The 16,176-nt window shown below is 44.6% G+C and overlaps 1 protein-coding gene across 1 annotated transcript in view; it reads right to left on the bottom strand.

Annotated features, from left to right (window-relative positions):
- Nucleotides 1-16,176, bottom strand: part of LOC147905846 (trafficking protein particle complex subunit-like protein) — a 69,752-nt gene that overhangs the window by 42,798 nt on the left and 10,778 nt on the right. Inside the window, exons 4-7 of the mRNA XM_087375111.1 lie at nt 3,430-3,532; nt 3,259-3,273; nt 2,957-3,102; nt 2,642-2,837 (exon numbers count right to left, since the gene is read on the bottom strand). Of these exons, the coding sequence (XP_087231237.1) occupies nt 2,642-2,837; nt 2,957-3,102; nt 3,259-3,273; nt 3,430-3,532 (460 nt within the window). The remainder of the gene's footprint in view (nt 1-2,641; nt 2,838-2,956; nt 3,103-3,258; nt 3,274-3,429; nt 3,533-16,176) is intronic.

Below are 16,176 nucleotides of genomic sequence, written 5' to 3'. Positions count from 1 at the left end.
CAAATTGGCTGTTACAAACTCTCAGGGAGAGTAAAATTGATGCTCCATTACCTGGCAAAACTCGTAGTGCAGTAAGGCATGGGGGGGGAGCTCTTTCAGTTGAATCAACTTATGCAGGTACTCTTCTTGATGAGAACCTGAGACATTTGAAGAAGCACAGGATAATGTGCATTGGATGAATGCCATGCACGATGAATTGCAGTCCATTCAGAAAAATCAGACATGGGAAGTTGTGGATTTGCCACCAGGTAAACATGCCATAGGTAGACGGTGGGTTTTCAAAGTCAAAAGAAAGCCAGATGGGTCCATTGATCGGTACAAGGCAAGGCTGGTTGCAAAAGGATATGCTCAGAATCAAGGCATAGACTATGAGGAGACTTTTGCTCCTACATCCAGAATGACAACCATCCAGTTAGTTATAGCCATGGCTTTAAATTTTGAATGGAATGTTCATCAGTTGGACATTAAAACAGCTTTCCTTAATGGAGACTTGTTGGAAGAGGTTTATGTCAAACAACCTCCGGGCTTTAAAATTTCAGGAAATGCACTTCAGGTATGCAAGCTGAATAAAGCTTTGCATGGGCTGAAACAAGCCCCACGTGCATGGTATGCCAAAATTCATGCCTTTCTGACCAGCAAGGGGCTGCACAATAGTCCAGCTGAGAGCACCCTCTACATCAAGAAGGATGGGGGGGATATTTTAGTCATCATTCTTTATGTAGATGACTTACTGCTCACAGGGTCAAATGAGGATAATATTGCATATTTTAAAGCTGAATTGCAGACCACTTTTGACATGTCAGATTTGGGGCTGCTACACTTTTATTTGGGGATCCAGTTCACTCAAGAGAAAAGTGGCATCGTTATGTCTCAATTCAAGTATGTGCAGAAACTCTTGGACAGATTCAACATGCACGATTGTAAGCCCATAGCTACTCCCATGGAGCCGGGGCTAAAGCTTACAATGCATGATGCAGGTGAATCAATTGATGTCACACTCTATAGTCAGGCTGTTGGATGCCTCATTTATCTCTGCAATACACGACCTGATATTCAGTTTGCAGTTTCTCAGGTGAGCAGGTATATGCACAGCCCAAAGACTATGCATTGGCAGGCTGTAAAACGCATCTTCCGTTACTTGCAAGGTACAAAGTCTTTTGGCTTGATGTTTCCCAGGGGGGGTGACTTGTAGATGCATGCCTACAGTGACTCAAATTGGGCTGGATACTATGACACTAGGCAGTCCACAAGTGGCAATTGTTTCTTTTTGGGCAAAGCTTGTATTTCTTGGTTGAGCAAGAAACAGTCTACAGTGGCTACCTCCTCGTGAAGCTGAGTATAGGACAGCTTTCACAGCGACAATTGAATGTGTTTGGTTGCGTCGTTTATTTGCTGATCTTCATCTCTCATTGGAGGGTCCTTCTCCAATTCTCACTGATAGTCAGAGGGCTATTGCAGTGGCAAAGAATCCTGTGTTTCATGCTCGCACGAAGCACATTGAGGTTCACTATCACTACGTCAGAGAGAAGTTGCATGCAGGAGAGATCAGTATGATCTATGTGTCAACACATGACAATGTTGCAGACATTTTCACCAAAGCACTTCCACGTGAAAAGTTTGAGGCATTTCGCAGTGCCCCCTAACCACAGTTAGTTCACTAACTACGGTTAGTGAAGGATAAGGTTTTGTCACTTAGACAAAACCTATCCCACTCTTCAGTTGTATCACACTCTTCTATTGCAACTATTGCTTTCAGCTCTCACTCTCCTACTCTCTTGCTATCTTGCTCACACACTCTGCTCTCTCTCCATTAGTACTCACAACAGACTCACGCCCTTAGGTGGAGGAGGACTCTTCAAGAGCACGAGGTACTGGGGCTAGCACACAAGCGAGCCCAAGAAGTACTCACTACATAACAAGTCGGTAATATTTTTTCTCACTGGATGTAAGGGGTCGCTACTCGTTGATAGCGATCACCAGCCCCATAGATCCTGAAGGGTCTCACATGGAGATGCAGAGACAGACCAGGGCACACATGATGGAGATCCACCCCATCGCAGCTTTTACTTAGGGGAAATCGTCCGACCAGAGGGGTCACCATCGATATGGCCTGCTGGATACAGAGATCACGGAGACCACATCCCCCACCGCTGAGAGAGACGACCAGCAAACACAAATACGAGATATCTTTGCAGCTCATAGGAGAGCCACCCTTGCACCGGGCTATATTTTTTTATCTCGAGCCTGAGTACTAGATTCTTGTTATTTTGTTTTAGCTTCTATGTGTATCATAGAGTCCATCCTAGACATCCTACTCGGATCCTTATCAACCATAAAATTTTTTTTTTTTTTATACCTTTGTAAGACTAGAATAAGTCCAATCATACAAATTTAGAATTTCACTGACCAAAAGTAAAGGCCTTGATAAGCCCACAATCTGGGTGCATGACATGTACAAGCACATATACCTTAATATAACCATGGACAGCAATGCATGCATGTAGGTGTATGCCTATGAATAAAAGCCAATATGGCTGAATCTCCATAAGTGTAAAGAAGTGTAGGCATGCATGTATATATAATACCAAAAGAAATTCAAGCGTTTGGAATGGAAATGCCTATTCCCCAAGCAAGCACTTACGCTGCCTAAAATTTGCTGAGTTTGAAGGCGACCAGGTTCACCCAGGGTCGTCCGCCAGGTGATTTCCAATTTTCCAAGAGTGTTACTACCCTCAACTCTTATAGAAGCCAGTTCTGTTAAGGGTTGTTTCAATTGGTACAAATAATTGCGAACTCCTCCATTAGCTCTTATCAATTGTGACTGTTTACAAATTGTACTGTAAGTTCAAACGCACATCAGCTCCAACATTTTTCAAGAAGCATAAAACTGCTTTCAAACATCAAATTTTCCAGTTCATGAGAAGCTTTCAACTCTTCAAGTCACCATTGTCATCACCTTTCAAAGAGATCAGATGAGCAAGTATCATCTTCCACTTGTATGACTGTCACTGTCCATGGTAGAACTGGCTCAAAGCGCACTTGATCCATAAACAGGTGTGATTTAGTATGGTTTTCAATGCAAGCCTCGAGGAATGTGCTATCCTAAATTCAACAAAACAAAGAGAGAAATTTGAAAATGGAAAACTAATTAAATACCAAAACCTGTCTTTTACAAATGCAAAAGCAAGTTTATCTCTCAACTGCTATCACACAAAGAAGAGTGCTTGAAGACTTAAAGCAAGATGCATCCACCCCTACCTTCACAGTCCGCACCTGCAAAATGCATCAACCCAGCGGTGAGAGAATCAAACATAAAGGATACTGATAGTCTTGAGTTTGCTTACACAACTTGATCTCTACTCCAAGTTTACATGAACATTGAGATTAACCCAAAGTTTATGTTCAAGAAATTGGCTAGAGCAGTTTTACCTTTGTTCGAACAGACAGGGGATTTGAGGCAACAAATTTGAAGTATTGGGGAAGATATTTGCGCTCGCCCTCAGGGTCCATGTACACAGCCATACACATCAGCCTGAAACCATGTCATATGAGGAAGTTTATGGATACAATAAAAGCCCAAACTAGCACTTGTGAAAATTTTCTAGTGGATGGCAATCATCAATGTATGGTATAAGCCATTGCAAAATCATCGTTCCATATTTGAGCCCTATGTCAATGGGTTGTTGCACGGGTGAAACCCTATTTAGTACAAGCACAAGGATTGAGCTCACACCCAAGTCTCTTTTTGCCAGTGATTTGAGTTATGACCTAAATTGTCCGATCGATATCCAATTACATTCGTCTCATGTTTCTATTTTCTCCTAGTGCTCCATGTGCCATAACCATTGGCAGAGCTTGAGAATAAGAGTGATCTTATTTACAGAGAAGTTATATGTTTAGATAATGAATTGAAATGAGCTCCTCAACGAATGTAGGAGAGGTGCAAAAGTAGGTGAAGCTGATGTAGTGGACTGTTGATAGTAATGATGGCAAAGGTTTCCCATCATAAGTTTGTATGAATTAGACTATTGCTATATAGAGAAAAAACACGACCATGAAACTATCTGAGAAACTCATTTTAAGGCCAGATTGTTCATGCCATTTATAAATCCATAAGAGTGGTTGATTGGCATAACATATATCCAGATGTATATAACGACATGCCTAAGAATATGATATATCTAGATGTCTATAACGACATGCCTAAGCATATGATATATCCTGCAAAACTGCAGCCTTTACCTCATGAGAGTCACACACAAGGTTGAAAACCATAAATTCCATTGAAACTAGGAGGACTAGCTCCCAACTACCATCATCAGGGTCCAATAGTGAATGCAGACCATTCTGAACAGACACACATGATTTCTTTACACAATGTCCTTCATACTGAGCCTCTATGGGCCTTTCAGGCTTTAGCTCTTGCTGTAGTTATTGAGATTCAATTAACAGCAACTGATGCTCAAGAACATGATAAAAACTGTGAGCAATTCTCCTATGGACATCGCCTACAGCTGCACCCCACAATATCAACTCCCAATTTTTTGGGATACTCTAATGTAGGCAGGCAGACATGCAGTAAGACGAGTAAACATCTTGCAGAGTAGGGTAAAGGGGCTAGTTAAGAGGCAAGTGCCTTTAAAATGCCAGCATTCCCCCTAATTTCTCGATGGAAAGACCCAATAGAGGCATGAAAAAGGAAAAATGTGCAACCCCTTATACTATGAAAATGATAAGGGTGCACAAGACTGGGCCTTTATATATACCTTTGTACAACTAGAATATATCCAATCGTACAAATTTAGAAATTTTTGTCGTTCTTAAGTCCAAAGATCTTCTCCTTGTTCAAGTCTACTTCAGACTTGATAAGTCTGTGGAGGCTCCAACTCAGTCACTAGCAGGTGATTTACAGCCAAAAAAGGTTCTGATATTCAGTCTGAATTCCCTCACATTGATCAGGCTAGTGTCACAAGGCAACAAAAAACAGTCCCTAGATGGCTGTTAGAGCCGCTTCTCATCATCTGCAAGGACAAAAGGAAGACATACTTAGCAAGCAAAGCAACACTTATGTCATCATCAGAGCCCAAGCATAAGCAGCTATACTGGGTTTCTAAAGACCCGCAGAGTCTCTTGGGCAAACCCAGTGCTTGCTAAAATACTGGCCCATTTACCCTAGAGGGAACACAGGAAACAATCAAGAGGGCTATTGGGTAGGGGCTCTACCTGGTAAACGCACTAAATTATTCCTGACAGAGTCATTTGGGAGCCTTGGTGTTGCACAAGTGGAGTACTCTTATAGATACTCCTACACTGAGCCTGCGTGGGCCTCATATGTGTGTGCTGCAAACACACCTTCCTGCTACTCCTCCTGGACAGCCCATCAGACTCCGGAATCTAATATCATTGTTAAATGCAGATTGAATCAGATATAGCAGACACTTTCTCTCATTGATGAACAAAATGAGAACTTCTTCATCTCTTATGAACCACGCAGCTCAGAAATATAGAGATATTATCCCAGAAACAGAGATATAAGGAATTGCATATAGCATCTATTTTCATTCTTTCATTCTTTGAAAGACCCCTGAAGGGCACCTTTTATAGGCTAGAAAGTCAGCCAACCAGATGACTTTCCAAGTCTGCGCGTCCCTACCAGCCGACCTGCTAACTGTATGAATACAGGCCTCATTTCAGGTGCCAGACTGCTGTGTAGCAGTTCTGCTTCATTCCCACGCTTTTCAGCGGGAGCCAATAGAGCATCTGCATCAACGAGTTTGGGTTGGCCCACAATGTGTTGGTGAGAGGGGCTGTTGGAGTTTAGATGGTCACCTCCCCATCTGTGAGCCCTTGAATGAAGAGAGCATGGGGGAGGTGTACTAGCATAGGTTAGATGCTATGTGGGCAGTGGGTGGGTCTGCCACATGGGCAGATCTAACAAGAAATGCTAGGCTGCCACATGGGCAGCACATGGGCTGCCATGTGGACAGCAAATATCATGTACAAAATAAAATCAGGGCTGCCAAATGGGCAACAGCTAGGCTGCCATGTGGGCAGCAGAAGGGACCTTACCTGGCTGTTTGGAGGGCATCTGGTGGACTGGATCAGTACGGAACAGAGGCATGGCTGTACGGAGCAGTTTGGCACAGGGTGTGCTGGCCTGGAAAGGTCTGGAAAGATGCGACTGGTGCTGGAAGTTGCCCAGAAGTCTGGGACAGGTTGGGGTATCACATAGGTCTGGGTAGCGTCTGAAGGATGCTGCAGACAGGTTGGAATGCCAGAGAGCCATCAGAAGACTGGTGGAGATGTGGAGCAGATTCCAGAAGATCCAGAGCAGAATGAGAAGATCCAATGATCGGGGCAGTGTCCTTCCTTTGGCAAGGTCCGCATCCAAATGACCAACCGGAGCAATCAGACCCTAGTGGATGATCCGCATAGATCACAACCCAAATATATCTCTAGATAAACTGGACCATGGGCTCCCAATGAGCTCTCAAACCTGTAGGATCGATAAGCAAAAGAGAGAATACAAGGTACAAAGAGTCGATGAGAATCAGCCGTCACGTCAACTAGAGTAGTAGAAAAAAGAAAGAGTACAAAGTACTTGTACCTAGACCTAGGACAAAGTGTCCTAGGTGTCACATAGGACTAAGTGTCCTATGTGGCCTAAAAGGCACTAAAACTATAAGTGCGTATATTTATGCCTACAAGGCACATGCCATGGCCTATAGGGCATCACTAGAACCACCAGAAGATGGCCTACAAACCCCCCTCCATGGGATGGGCTGAAGTATAACGTCTCAGAATACCTGGTATTTTCTGGTCATGGTGGCACATGTTCATCCAAAAGGATATAGCCACCTATGAATATACAAGGGATGTCAGATCATGTAACAAAGGGAACCAAGTGTAAAGCCTGTCGGAAGACTTCGAACTTGGGACGAGGAAGTGCCTTTGTAAACATATCTGCTATGTTTTCCTCTGTGGGAAGATAGGACAACTCTATGTCTCCTGCTGACAACCGCTCCCGAACATAATGATAGTGAACTTCAATATGCTTGGTATGCGCATGAAACACTAGGTTACGCGCAATGGCCAAAGCACTCTGGTTGTTAGTATAGACCATAGTGGAGGATGACTGGCGAAAAACCAAAAACTGTAAGTAACTGGCGAAGCCAAACACACTCTACTGTAGCGGTGAAAGCTGCCCTGTACTCAGCCTCACAGCTAGATGTGGCAACTGTTGGTTGCTTCTTGCTAAGCCAAGAGATACATGAATTGCAAAAAACAATTGCCGGTATGTGACACTCTGGTGTCGGAACATCTTGCCCAGTCACTATCCATGTAAACATGCAAGGTAAGTGAACCCTAATCACCATAGAAGGCTAAATCCTGAGTGCCTTTGAGATATCTGAAAACTCTCTTCACTGCCTGCCAATGCTGTGAACTAGGCATGTGCATGAATCTGCTGAGCTGAGATACTGCATACTGTAAGTCAGGTCTGGTGTGACATAAATAAATAAGGCATCCAACATCCTGCTGATAAAGAGTGATATCACATGGTGGGCTCCCATCATGAGCTGAGAATTTGAAGCCAGGGTCCACTGGAGTAGAGATTGGCTTGCAATCTTCGAACTGAAAACGATCAAGGAGCTGTCCAATATACTTGGACTGTGACATCATGATACCCCCCTCAACATGAGCAAACTGAATGCCCAAATAATAGTGGAGCTGTCCCATGTCTGACATTTCAAAAACCTGCTGCAAATCAGCCTTGAAAACTGCAATATGCTGAGTATCTGGGCCCGTGATGAGCATATCATCCACATATAAAATCAGCACTAAAAAATCAGATCCACTCCCACGGACATAAAGAGTGAGTTCTATGGGGCTATTCTGAAAACCAAGAGATAGTAAATGTGCATGAATTTTGGCATACCATGCCGTGGGTGTCTGCTTCAAACCATAAAGGGCTTTTCTCAGCCGGCATACCTTGTTTTCAGAATTAACAACCTCAAAGCCAAGAGGTTGTTTAACATAGACTTCTTTCTGCAGATCCCCATGAAGAAAAGCAGTTTTGATATCAAGCTGGTGCACTTGCCAATGATGATGGGCTGCAATGGCAATGACACATCTAATGGTAGTAATCCTGGATGTGGGAGCAAAGGTCTCCTCAAAGTCAATGCCTTGTTGTTGGGCATACCCTTTTGCAACAAGACGAGCTTTGTATCGATCTATATTGCCATCATATTTCCTTTTTAATTTGTAGACCCACCGGGTACCAATGGCATGCTTGCCGGGAGGGAGATCTACCAATTCCCATGTGTCATTTTTGGCAATGGATTGTAACTCAGCTTTCATTGCATCCATCCACTCTTTGCTATCAAAAGCATCTTTATGGCACAAAGGCTCTTCATTGCAAGCTGTAGCAAGGAGTGCAAACTCAAGAAAGTGACCATGCATCTGTCTATTCCCTGATCTTGTCCGGACAGCAAAGGGCTGGTCTTGTTTGCTATCCCTCAATGTATCAAGAAGCCACCTGGGAACTTGCTTTTGCTGTCTATTGACAGCTCTTTCTTCAATCACTGCATCATGAATAGTGGGATCATTTTGTGCTGGAAGAGAAATCTGCAAATCAGTATGGGATAGTGGCTGATCATTGCTTGTTGAAGGGCCTGCAGGAGGTTCATGTTGCTGATCAAAATCCTCTTCTAAGGATGGCAGAGGTAACCAAGATTCAAAGGCATCAAACAAGTCAACTTCTGGCTTAGCTTTGCAGTCCACAAGAGGAGAAGCTGAATGTTCAGCAAAGATTACATCTCTACTAACAATAATCTTCCCAGTATTTGGTTGGTATAACCGATACCCTCTGCTCTCGTGGCTGTAACCAATAAATATGCATTTGATTGCCTTGTCATCAAGCTTATGTCTCAGCTGAGATGGTACATGAACATGGACTCAGACACTTTGTACTCTTGTACTCGTGTTATGTTTACAGACACTTTGTACTCATGTTATGTTTATGTTGTATTTGTCTTGGGTGCACATGTCGCTTAGATGCTCCACCCATTCAACTCAATGTATCTAGTATTTTTCAGTCTCATAGACCCTTTGGCCTTAAACACACACACTGTCTCTCTCTCTCTCTCTCTCTCTCTCTCTCTCTCTAATGTATCTAGTATTTTTCAGTCTCATAGATCCTTTGGCCTTAAACACTCTCTCTCTCAGCAAGGCCTTTGACACAGTACCACGAGCTCGCCTAATTCGGAGGCGTCAGGAGATGCATATACCGGGAGTCATGATTTGGGGTGTGATGAGCTTATATGAGTCTGTCAGAGGGAGGGTCGTGCACTTGGTGGCCTATCAAGCCTGTCAGACTGGATTGAGAGCACGATCGGAGTGAAGCAAGGATGTCCCCTCTCTCCAACACTCTTTGGGCTCTACATTGATTAGATTACGACATTCAATGACCGCTTAGGTGGAGAGGGATCCTTGCTCGCAAATTTGATGATCTAGATATTACTATACGCAGACGACATAGTACTCATCTCCTCCTCTGCGGCGGGTCTACAGCGCCATCTTGAGTCTCTTGATGCATTTTGTAGAGAGAGACTTGACGGTCAACCTTGGCAAAACCAAGGTTATGATCTTCAATACATCACGAGCGGTACCTCAGCGACATAGTTTCACATACCGAGGAGAGCCAGTGGAGATAGTACATTCATACACCTATCTTGGAGCTGTTTTTGCGAGACCTATCTTCACGATGACACATGCAGCTCAAGCGCGACTCACACGAGGGTAGGGGGCTCTGGCACAACTAGAGAGACCGTGCTTCCAAGCACACTAGGGGTTTCCTGACAAAGGGGTGGCACTTTGATACACTAGTGAGACCGACGGCCATGTATGCAGCACCCTTTTGGGGATGTGACCTGCCAATATCTGAGTGGCGGAAGTTTGAGAGGCTACAGATTACCATGGGGTCCAGGATGATTAGGAGTAAGCCATCAGTCCCTCACCAGATCATACACGCTGAATTCGCTGACACCACTGCAGACTGATGCCATCTTCCAGACAGTGGCATATCTACACAGAGAAATAGATCGCCTCCCCCCCTTCCTACACAATTGGACTCCCCATCCCTTCAGATCCCACGCAACGAGATCAACAGTATCATACGGTTGGACCTACTTCAGTTATACATAGCACGAACTTGGGAGGGAGACCAAGAGATCCCCACCAAGATCCAGTTTTACCGAGACCACTTGCTAAGAGTATCAGAGCATGGACTGATCATTAGGCCTCAGCTAGAGGACAGACGGGTTAACCATGCACTGAGGATTGCTATAGGATAGATATGGGTCTCGTCTCACCAGTTGAGGATTGAGACAGGGAAAGCCGCAAGTATACCTCGAGAGCAATGGACTTGCATCCTATGTACATTTGCAGCAATGGAGACAAAGGAGCACTTCCTATGTGTTTGCCCTGCTTACTATGAGATCCGAGGGCACTATTACTGCTGTACAAGGACAAAAGAATCTCAAAGTTATTACATCCAATTTATGGTTTTGAGCAGCATGTGCCAAAGAGGAGAAGTGTCAAAGACTACTTGTATATCTTTTATGAATTGAAGAGTTAGATTCATGATAGATTCATGATAGATTCAAGATCAAACCTATTTGAGGGTAGTATGTTCAAAGTTGGCAAGTTGATAGTCATGCGCCTGATTTTATGATCTTCAATTAGAAATTTGAGCTATGATAACTAGTCATGATAATCGATTATGTTCTTATGGAGGATGAGATGATCAAGTATCCGATCCTTTATGGCGGGATTCCATGTTGTCATTAGTGACCAAGTGTTTCAGTTTCAAGTTATATTATCTTAGTTCCAGAGGAGTTTCAGTCATGATATTCAGTTTTGTTGTTTTCTTGTTATGGAGCATGACATGCTCAAGTACCAGCCCTCTATATGGTAGCATTTTATGGTTGTTGGGGTAAAGGCACATTGCCAACCCTTCATTAAAAGATAGGACACCTATGACTGTCTTAAGACAGTCATAGGGTAAACCTAATCCTAATAAAACATAAGTGAGTTTGTGGTGTGGCTCATCATTCTTCACACCCGCACTAGAGTGTCACTCTCTCTCACTCTCACTCCCTTGCTCTCTCTTCCACTACTCTCCCCCTTTCAACTGGTATCAAAGCCTACCTAGCTTCCCCGTTCCCTACCCAGCCTCCTCTCCCTAGCCTACCCTTTCCGTACGGACGTACGGACAGATCCGTACGGCCGTACGTCGTCCGTACAACCGTACGAACGGGCTCGACCTGCGCAGGACGACGGTGCGCGGCGGCGCATTTCGCAGCTAGGGCACGGGCTGTGTCGTGGGCAGCTTCAGGGCGGCGCATTTCGCAGGGCAGCTTCAAGGCGGCGGCGCATTTCGCAGGGCAGCTTCAGGGCGGCGGCTGCATCAGGCAGCTGCACAGCAGCTGACTCTTCGGGCGTCGCGCTACTCCAAGGGCGGCGCTGCGCAGCGGCGCAGCTGCTTCGAGGCAGCCGTACGGACTGCCGTACAGTCGTACGGACTGCCGTACAGTCGTACGGACTGCCGTACAACTGTACGGCGACTCACCTGCAGTCCTTCACCTACCTGCAGGTACAGTAAAGTACATCAGGGCACTCGTTTTCTTTGCTGCAAAGACTCGACTTTTTTTTTGGGGGGAAGCGTGCCTGCTGCAGGGACAGAAGTACAGCAGGTACTCTGCAGGTACTGAAAAGTACAGCAGACACATTTTTTGTTGGAAGAGGAATAGTGCTGAAGCACTCTGTTTTGTGCATGTACGCGCAGTACATGAAGCATTTCTGATACATTCCTGAAGCATTTCAGCTGTATACTGTGCATTTGTTGAGGTACAGCAGGTACTCTCGTGTCACTCACGCTTGAGGTGACTTGTGCCACAGTGGTGGTGTTTGCGCAGTTACTTGTCATTCAGGAAGGTCAGATGCTTGTTTTGCAGAAGCTTCTATGCATTTACTGAGTGCAATTCTCAGTTTTGGGTGACCATTTCAAAGGGCTTTTGCCTGGATGTGTTTGCAGTATATGCCTTGAGGCAGTGTGTAGCCAGGGAGCACACATTTGCTTTGTTTCCGTAGTGCATTTGGTGACATTTGTTGCAGGTCACATTCTTTGTACGCACTTTGAAAATCTCAGTTGAGCCACGCTTGGTCAGGGCGCATCGAGTTTACTCGGTCCCTAACTGCCCATCGTTGACAGTGCTCAAAAGATTTTCTTCTTGGTGTTTGTACTTTGTGATTTGTGTTGTTACTGAGTACACAGGGGCAGTCTATGCATTGCACATTGTCAGGTACAAGTGTCAGAGAGATCTCATATTGCATGCTACCTCAGTGTTGAGGTGTTCTCCACTTGATTCAGGTGTCAGATCAAGGGGCTTTTGCCCAGACTTTGTTTGATAGCACTTGGGTTACCGACAGAGATCTTCACATGCATTTTCTCCCCTTGGTATAAGGGTGATTGCTTGGGATTTATCCCATTTACTGTTGCAGGTTTTGTGACAGGCTGAAGTGTCATTTTTTTTTGGGTGTTTGCCAAGTGGTTTCTGCAATTTAACTCAGTGCAATACCTCATCTGAGATGGGAGAAATGATCAGTACAGTCAGTACAGCAGTGTTTACAGCAGTGTTTGTGGTTTGTCAGATGATTATGCACTGTTAAGCACTTGTTGAGCAGCTGCAGCAGTCTGAAATTACTGTTTTTATGCCTCTTTGAGCACAGTACAGTGTGTCAGAAGGTACAGTATTTGCAGGGTCATTTACTGTTTTGCTGCAGATTTCCCTGACAGTAAAAACAGCACCATTGAGAGTGCTTCTGGCTCTTGAATAGAGCAGGTTTTTCTGAGAAATCAGAATTTTTATTCAGTCTTTTTACTTCCAAGGAGTCAGGTACTTTCCGCATCTGATATGGCATCAGGGGGAAGTGATTCTTCAATTCTGAACATAAAGAAACTGGAAGGAGCACACAACTATGCATTATGGGCAGAACAGTGCTTGAATGTACTTCTGTTAAAGAAGATTGCTAAGCCCATAAGGGTGAAGGGTGTCAAGCCATCTGACATGGCAGCTGATGACTGGGAAGAGCTTGATTTGTCCGCGAGGGCAGCTATCATGCTCACTATTTCAGACACTCTTGTGTTCAATGTACAGGCTGAAAAGACCTCTTATGGTCTATGGCAAAGACTAGAAGAATTGTATGCCCAAAAGAGCTCAGCCAGTAAGGTTTATTGGCTGAAGAAGCCGGTCGATCTTCGCATGAAGGAAGGTACAGCTATGACCTCACACTTGAGTGAGTTCAATGCTATCTTTACACAGCTGATTGCACAGGGGTTGAACCTTGATGAGGAGTTCAAGGCTACTTTCTTGCTGTGTACCCTCCCTGAGAGTTGGGACACTTTCAAGACCACCCTGTCAAACTCGAATGCCACTCTTATTTATGCTGATGTAGAGAGCTCTCTCCTTATGGAGGAGATGAGCAGGAAGAATAATGCGGGCAGCAAGTCTTCAAATGCTTTGCAGGTACAGGACAGGGGCAGGACTCAGCAGAAGGGGAGATCTGCTAGTAAGTCCAAATCCCGCAGTCAGTCCCGTGGCAAAAAGGACATTGAATGCTTTTATTGTGGCAAGAAGGGACATGTGAAGTCGAAATGCGTCAAGTTCATACGGGATCAGAAAGCCAAGAAGGCTGAAACAAAGGATGCAGGAAATGCAAGCAAAGGCAAAGGCAAGGCCAAGGCAGATGGCTTGGATGCAGTGAATGTTGCAGCAGAGGACAGTGACAGTGACATACATGATGTTTTATGCTCTTCTGCTGTAATAGCACATGCTTTGGTTATTGATGGCCATGACATGCACACCTGGCTCTTGGATTCAGGTGCCTCTTTTCATGTTACTCCTCATAGGGAGTGGTTTACTTCCTACACAGGTACTCATGGAGTTGTTCATCTTGGGAACAACTATGCATGTCAGATTGCAGGGATTGGCAGTATACAGATAGTATTTCCTGATGGACAGTCATTTATGCTTGATGGTGTTCGCCATGTGCCGCAAATCAAGAAAAATCTGATTAGCACTGGCTTATTGGATGACAGTGGTTACCACACCACATTTGGGGATTCCAAATGGGTGATTACTGATGGCCAGACTGTAGTGGCTGAGGGTTTTAAGAGTGATACCTTGTACCCTCTTTATGTTTCCAGTGTGGGTAATCATGTTGTTGCCATAACCGAGCTGCCAAAGGTTTCATTGTGGCATAGCCGGTTGGGACACATGTCTGTTAAAGGAATGCAAGAACTGTCACGTTTGGGTTATCTGCCGCCTCTTTCTTTTTCAGATTTGCCTACTTGTGATCATTGTATATTTGGCAAGCATTCTGTGACTCCTCATAAGAGGAGAACTCCCCAGAATAGAGCACCACTTGATCTAGTGCACACTGATTTGTGTGAGATGCCACAGTTATCACTAGGGGGTGCAAAATATTTTATTACTTTCATTGATGATGCCACACGCAAAGTGTGGGTCTATTTCTTGAAGCATAAGGGAGATGCCTTAGATGCTTTCAAGAAGTTTGTCGCTCAGGTTGAGAATCGGACAGGTCGTAGGCTGAAATGCCTCAGATCCGATAATGGGGGTGAGTATGTGTCACATGCTTTTGTGCAGTTTTGCCAAGCTAAGGGCATCAAACAAGAACTCACAGCTCCTCATAATGCATCTCAAAATGGTGCAAGTGAGCGTATGAATCGAACTATTCAGGAGAAGGTTCGATGTATGTTGTCTTATGCTGCATTACCCCATGGCTTTTGGGCAGAAGCCGTGCAAACAGCAGTTCACATTATTAACAGGTCGCCAAACAAGGCTTTGGAGTTGAAAGTGCCAGAGGAGGTGTGGTCTGGCAAGCCACCTTCATATAAGCACTTACGTGTATTTGGCTGCGAGTGCTTTGCTTATGTACGCAAAGAACTGCGCACCAAACTGGATCCAAAGTCTATCAGATGCATCTTTATGGGTTATGGTGACGAAGGTGAAATGGGGTACAGATTATGGGATCCCGTTAAACAGAAGATTATACGCAACAATGATGTCATCTTTAAAGAGGATAGTGTACACAAGGAACCCGTGCAACCTGTGGAATACAGGAGGGTTATTTATGATGATGTTGGACAGCAAAGAATGCCCATTTATATGCAGCAGCAGCCTACTGCAGATCACCCTGTTCAAGAGGGTATACAGGCTGAAAATCAGCCAGATAATTTTGCCAATGATGCACCACTAGATATGCCAGCAGATGGGGCTGTAGAACAGCCAGATATGGTGGTACAGCCACCCGTCATGCATGAAGAACAGGCTGGACAGCAGCCTAATCCGGAACATTTTGTTAGGAGGAGCACCCGTGCACAACGGCCTCCTGCCAGGTTTGTTCCAGGAGCCAATAATGTGGCTGATTTTATCATGCTGACAGATTGTGGTGAGCCTTCCAGCTTCAAGGAAGCTATGGGAAGAACAGAGAAAAAGAAGTGGGAGAAAGCCATGCAGTCAGAAATGGACTCCCTACTTCAAAATGATACATGGGACTTGGTGCAGTTACCTGCAGGCAGAAAGGTTTTGCCATGCAAGTGGGTTTACAAAGTCAAAGTGGATTCAAATGCTTTACCTAGGTATAAGGCCAGATTGGTTGCCAAGGGATTTAAGCAGGAGAAGGGCATTGACTTTGATGAGATTTTTTCCCCTGTAGTCAAGATGACTACTTTGAGAGCAGTGTTAGCTCTTGTTGCTCATGAAGACATGGATTTATGTCAAATGGATGTGAAGACAGCTTTTCTTCACGGAGATCTCCATGATGAGATCTATATGAGTCAGCCAGAGGGATATGCTGTTAAAGGGAAAGAGCAGCTTGTGTGTAAGCTCAAGAGGAGCTTGTATGGACTCAAGCAGGCGCCAAGGGAATGGTACAAGAAGTTTGATGCCTTCATGCAGTCCCAAGGGTATCATAGGTGTGAGACCGATCATTGCTTGTACACCAAACGGGCAAAAGATGGCAGTTTGATGCTACTCATTCTATATGTGGATGACATGCTTATTGCCAGTAAATCTCAGCATGAGATTAGTGCTT

This window comes from Dipteris shenzhenensis, chromosome 1, assembly GCF_047967505.1.
Source record: "Dipteris shenzhenensis isolate YYH24624 ecotype China chromosome 1, Dip_SZ_1.0, whole genome shotgun sequence".
NCBI classification, from domain to species: domain Eukaryota; kingdom Viridiplantae; phylum Streptophyta; class Polypodiopsida; order Gleicheniales; family Dipteridaceae; genus Dipteris; species Dipteris shenzhenensis.
This window is presented reverse-complemented; position numbering and strand designations above follow the sequence as displayed.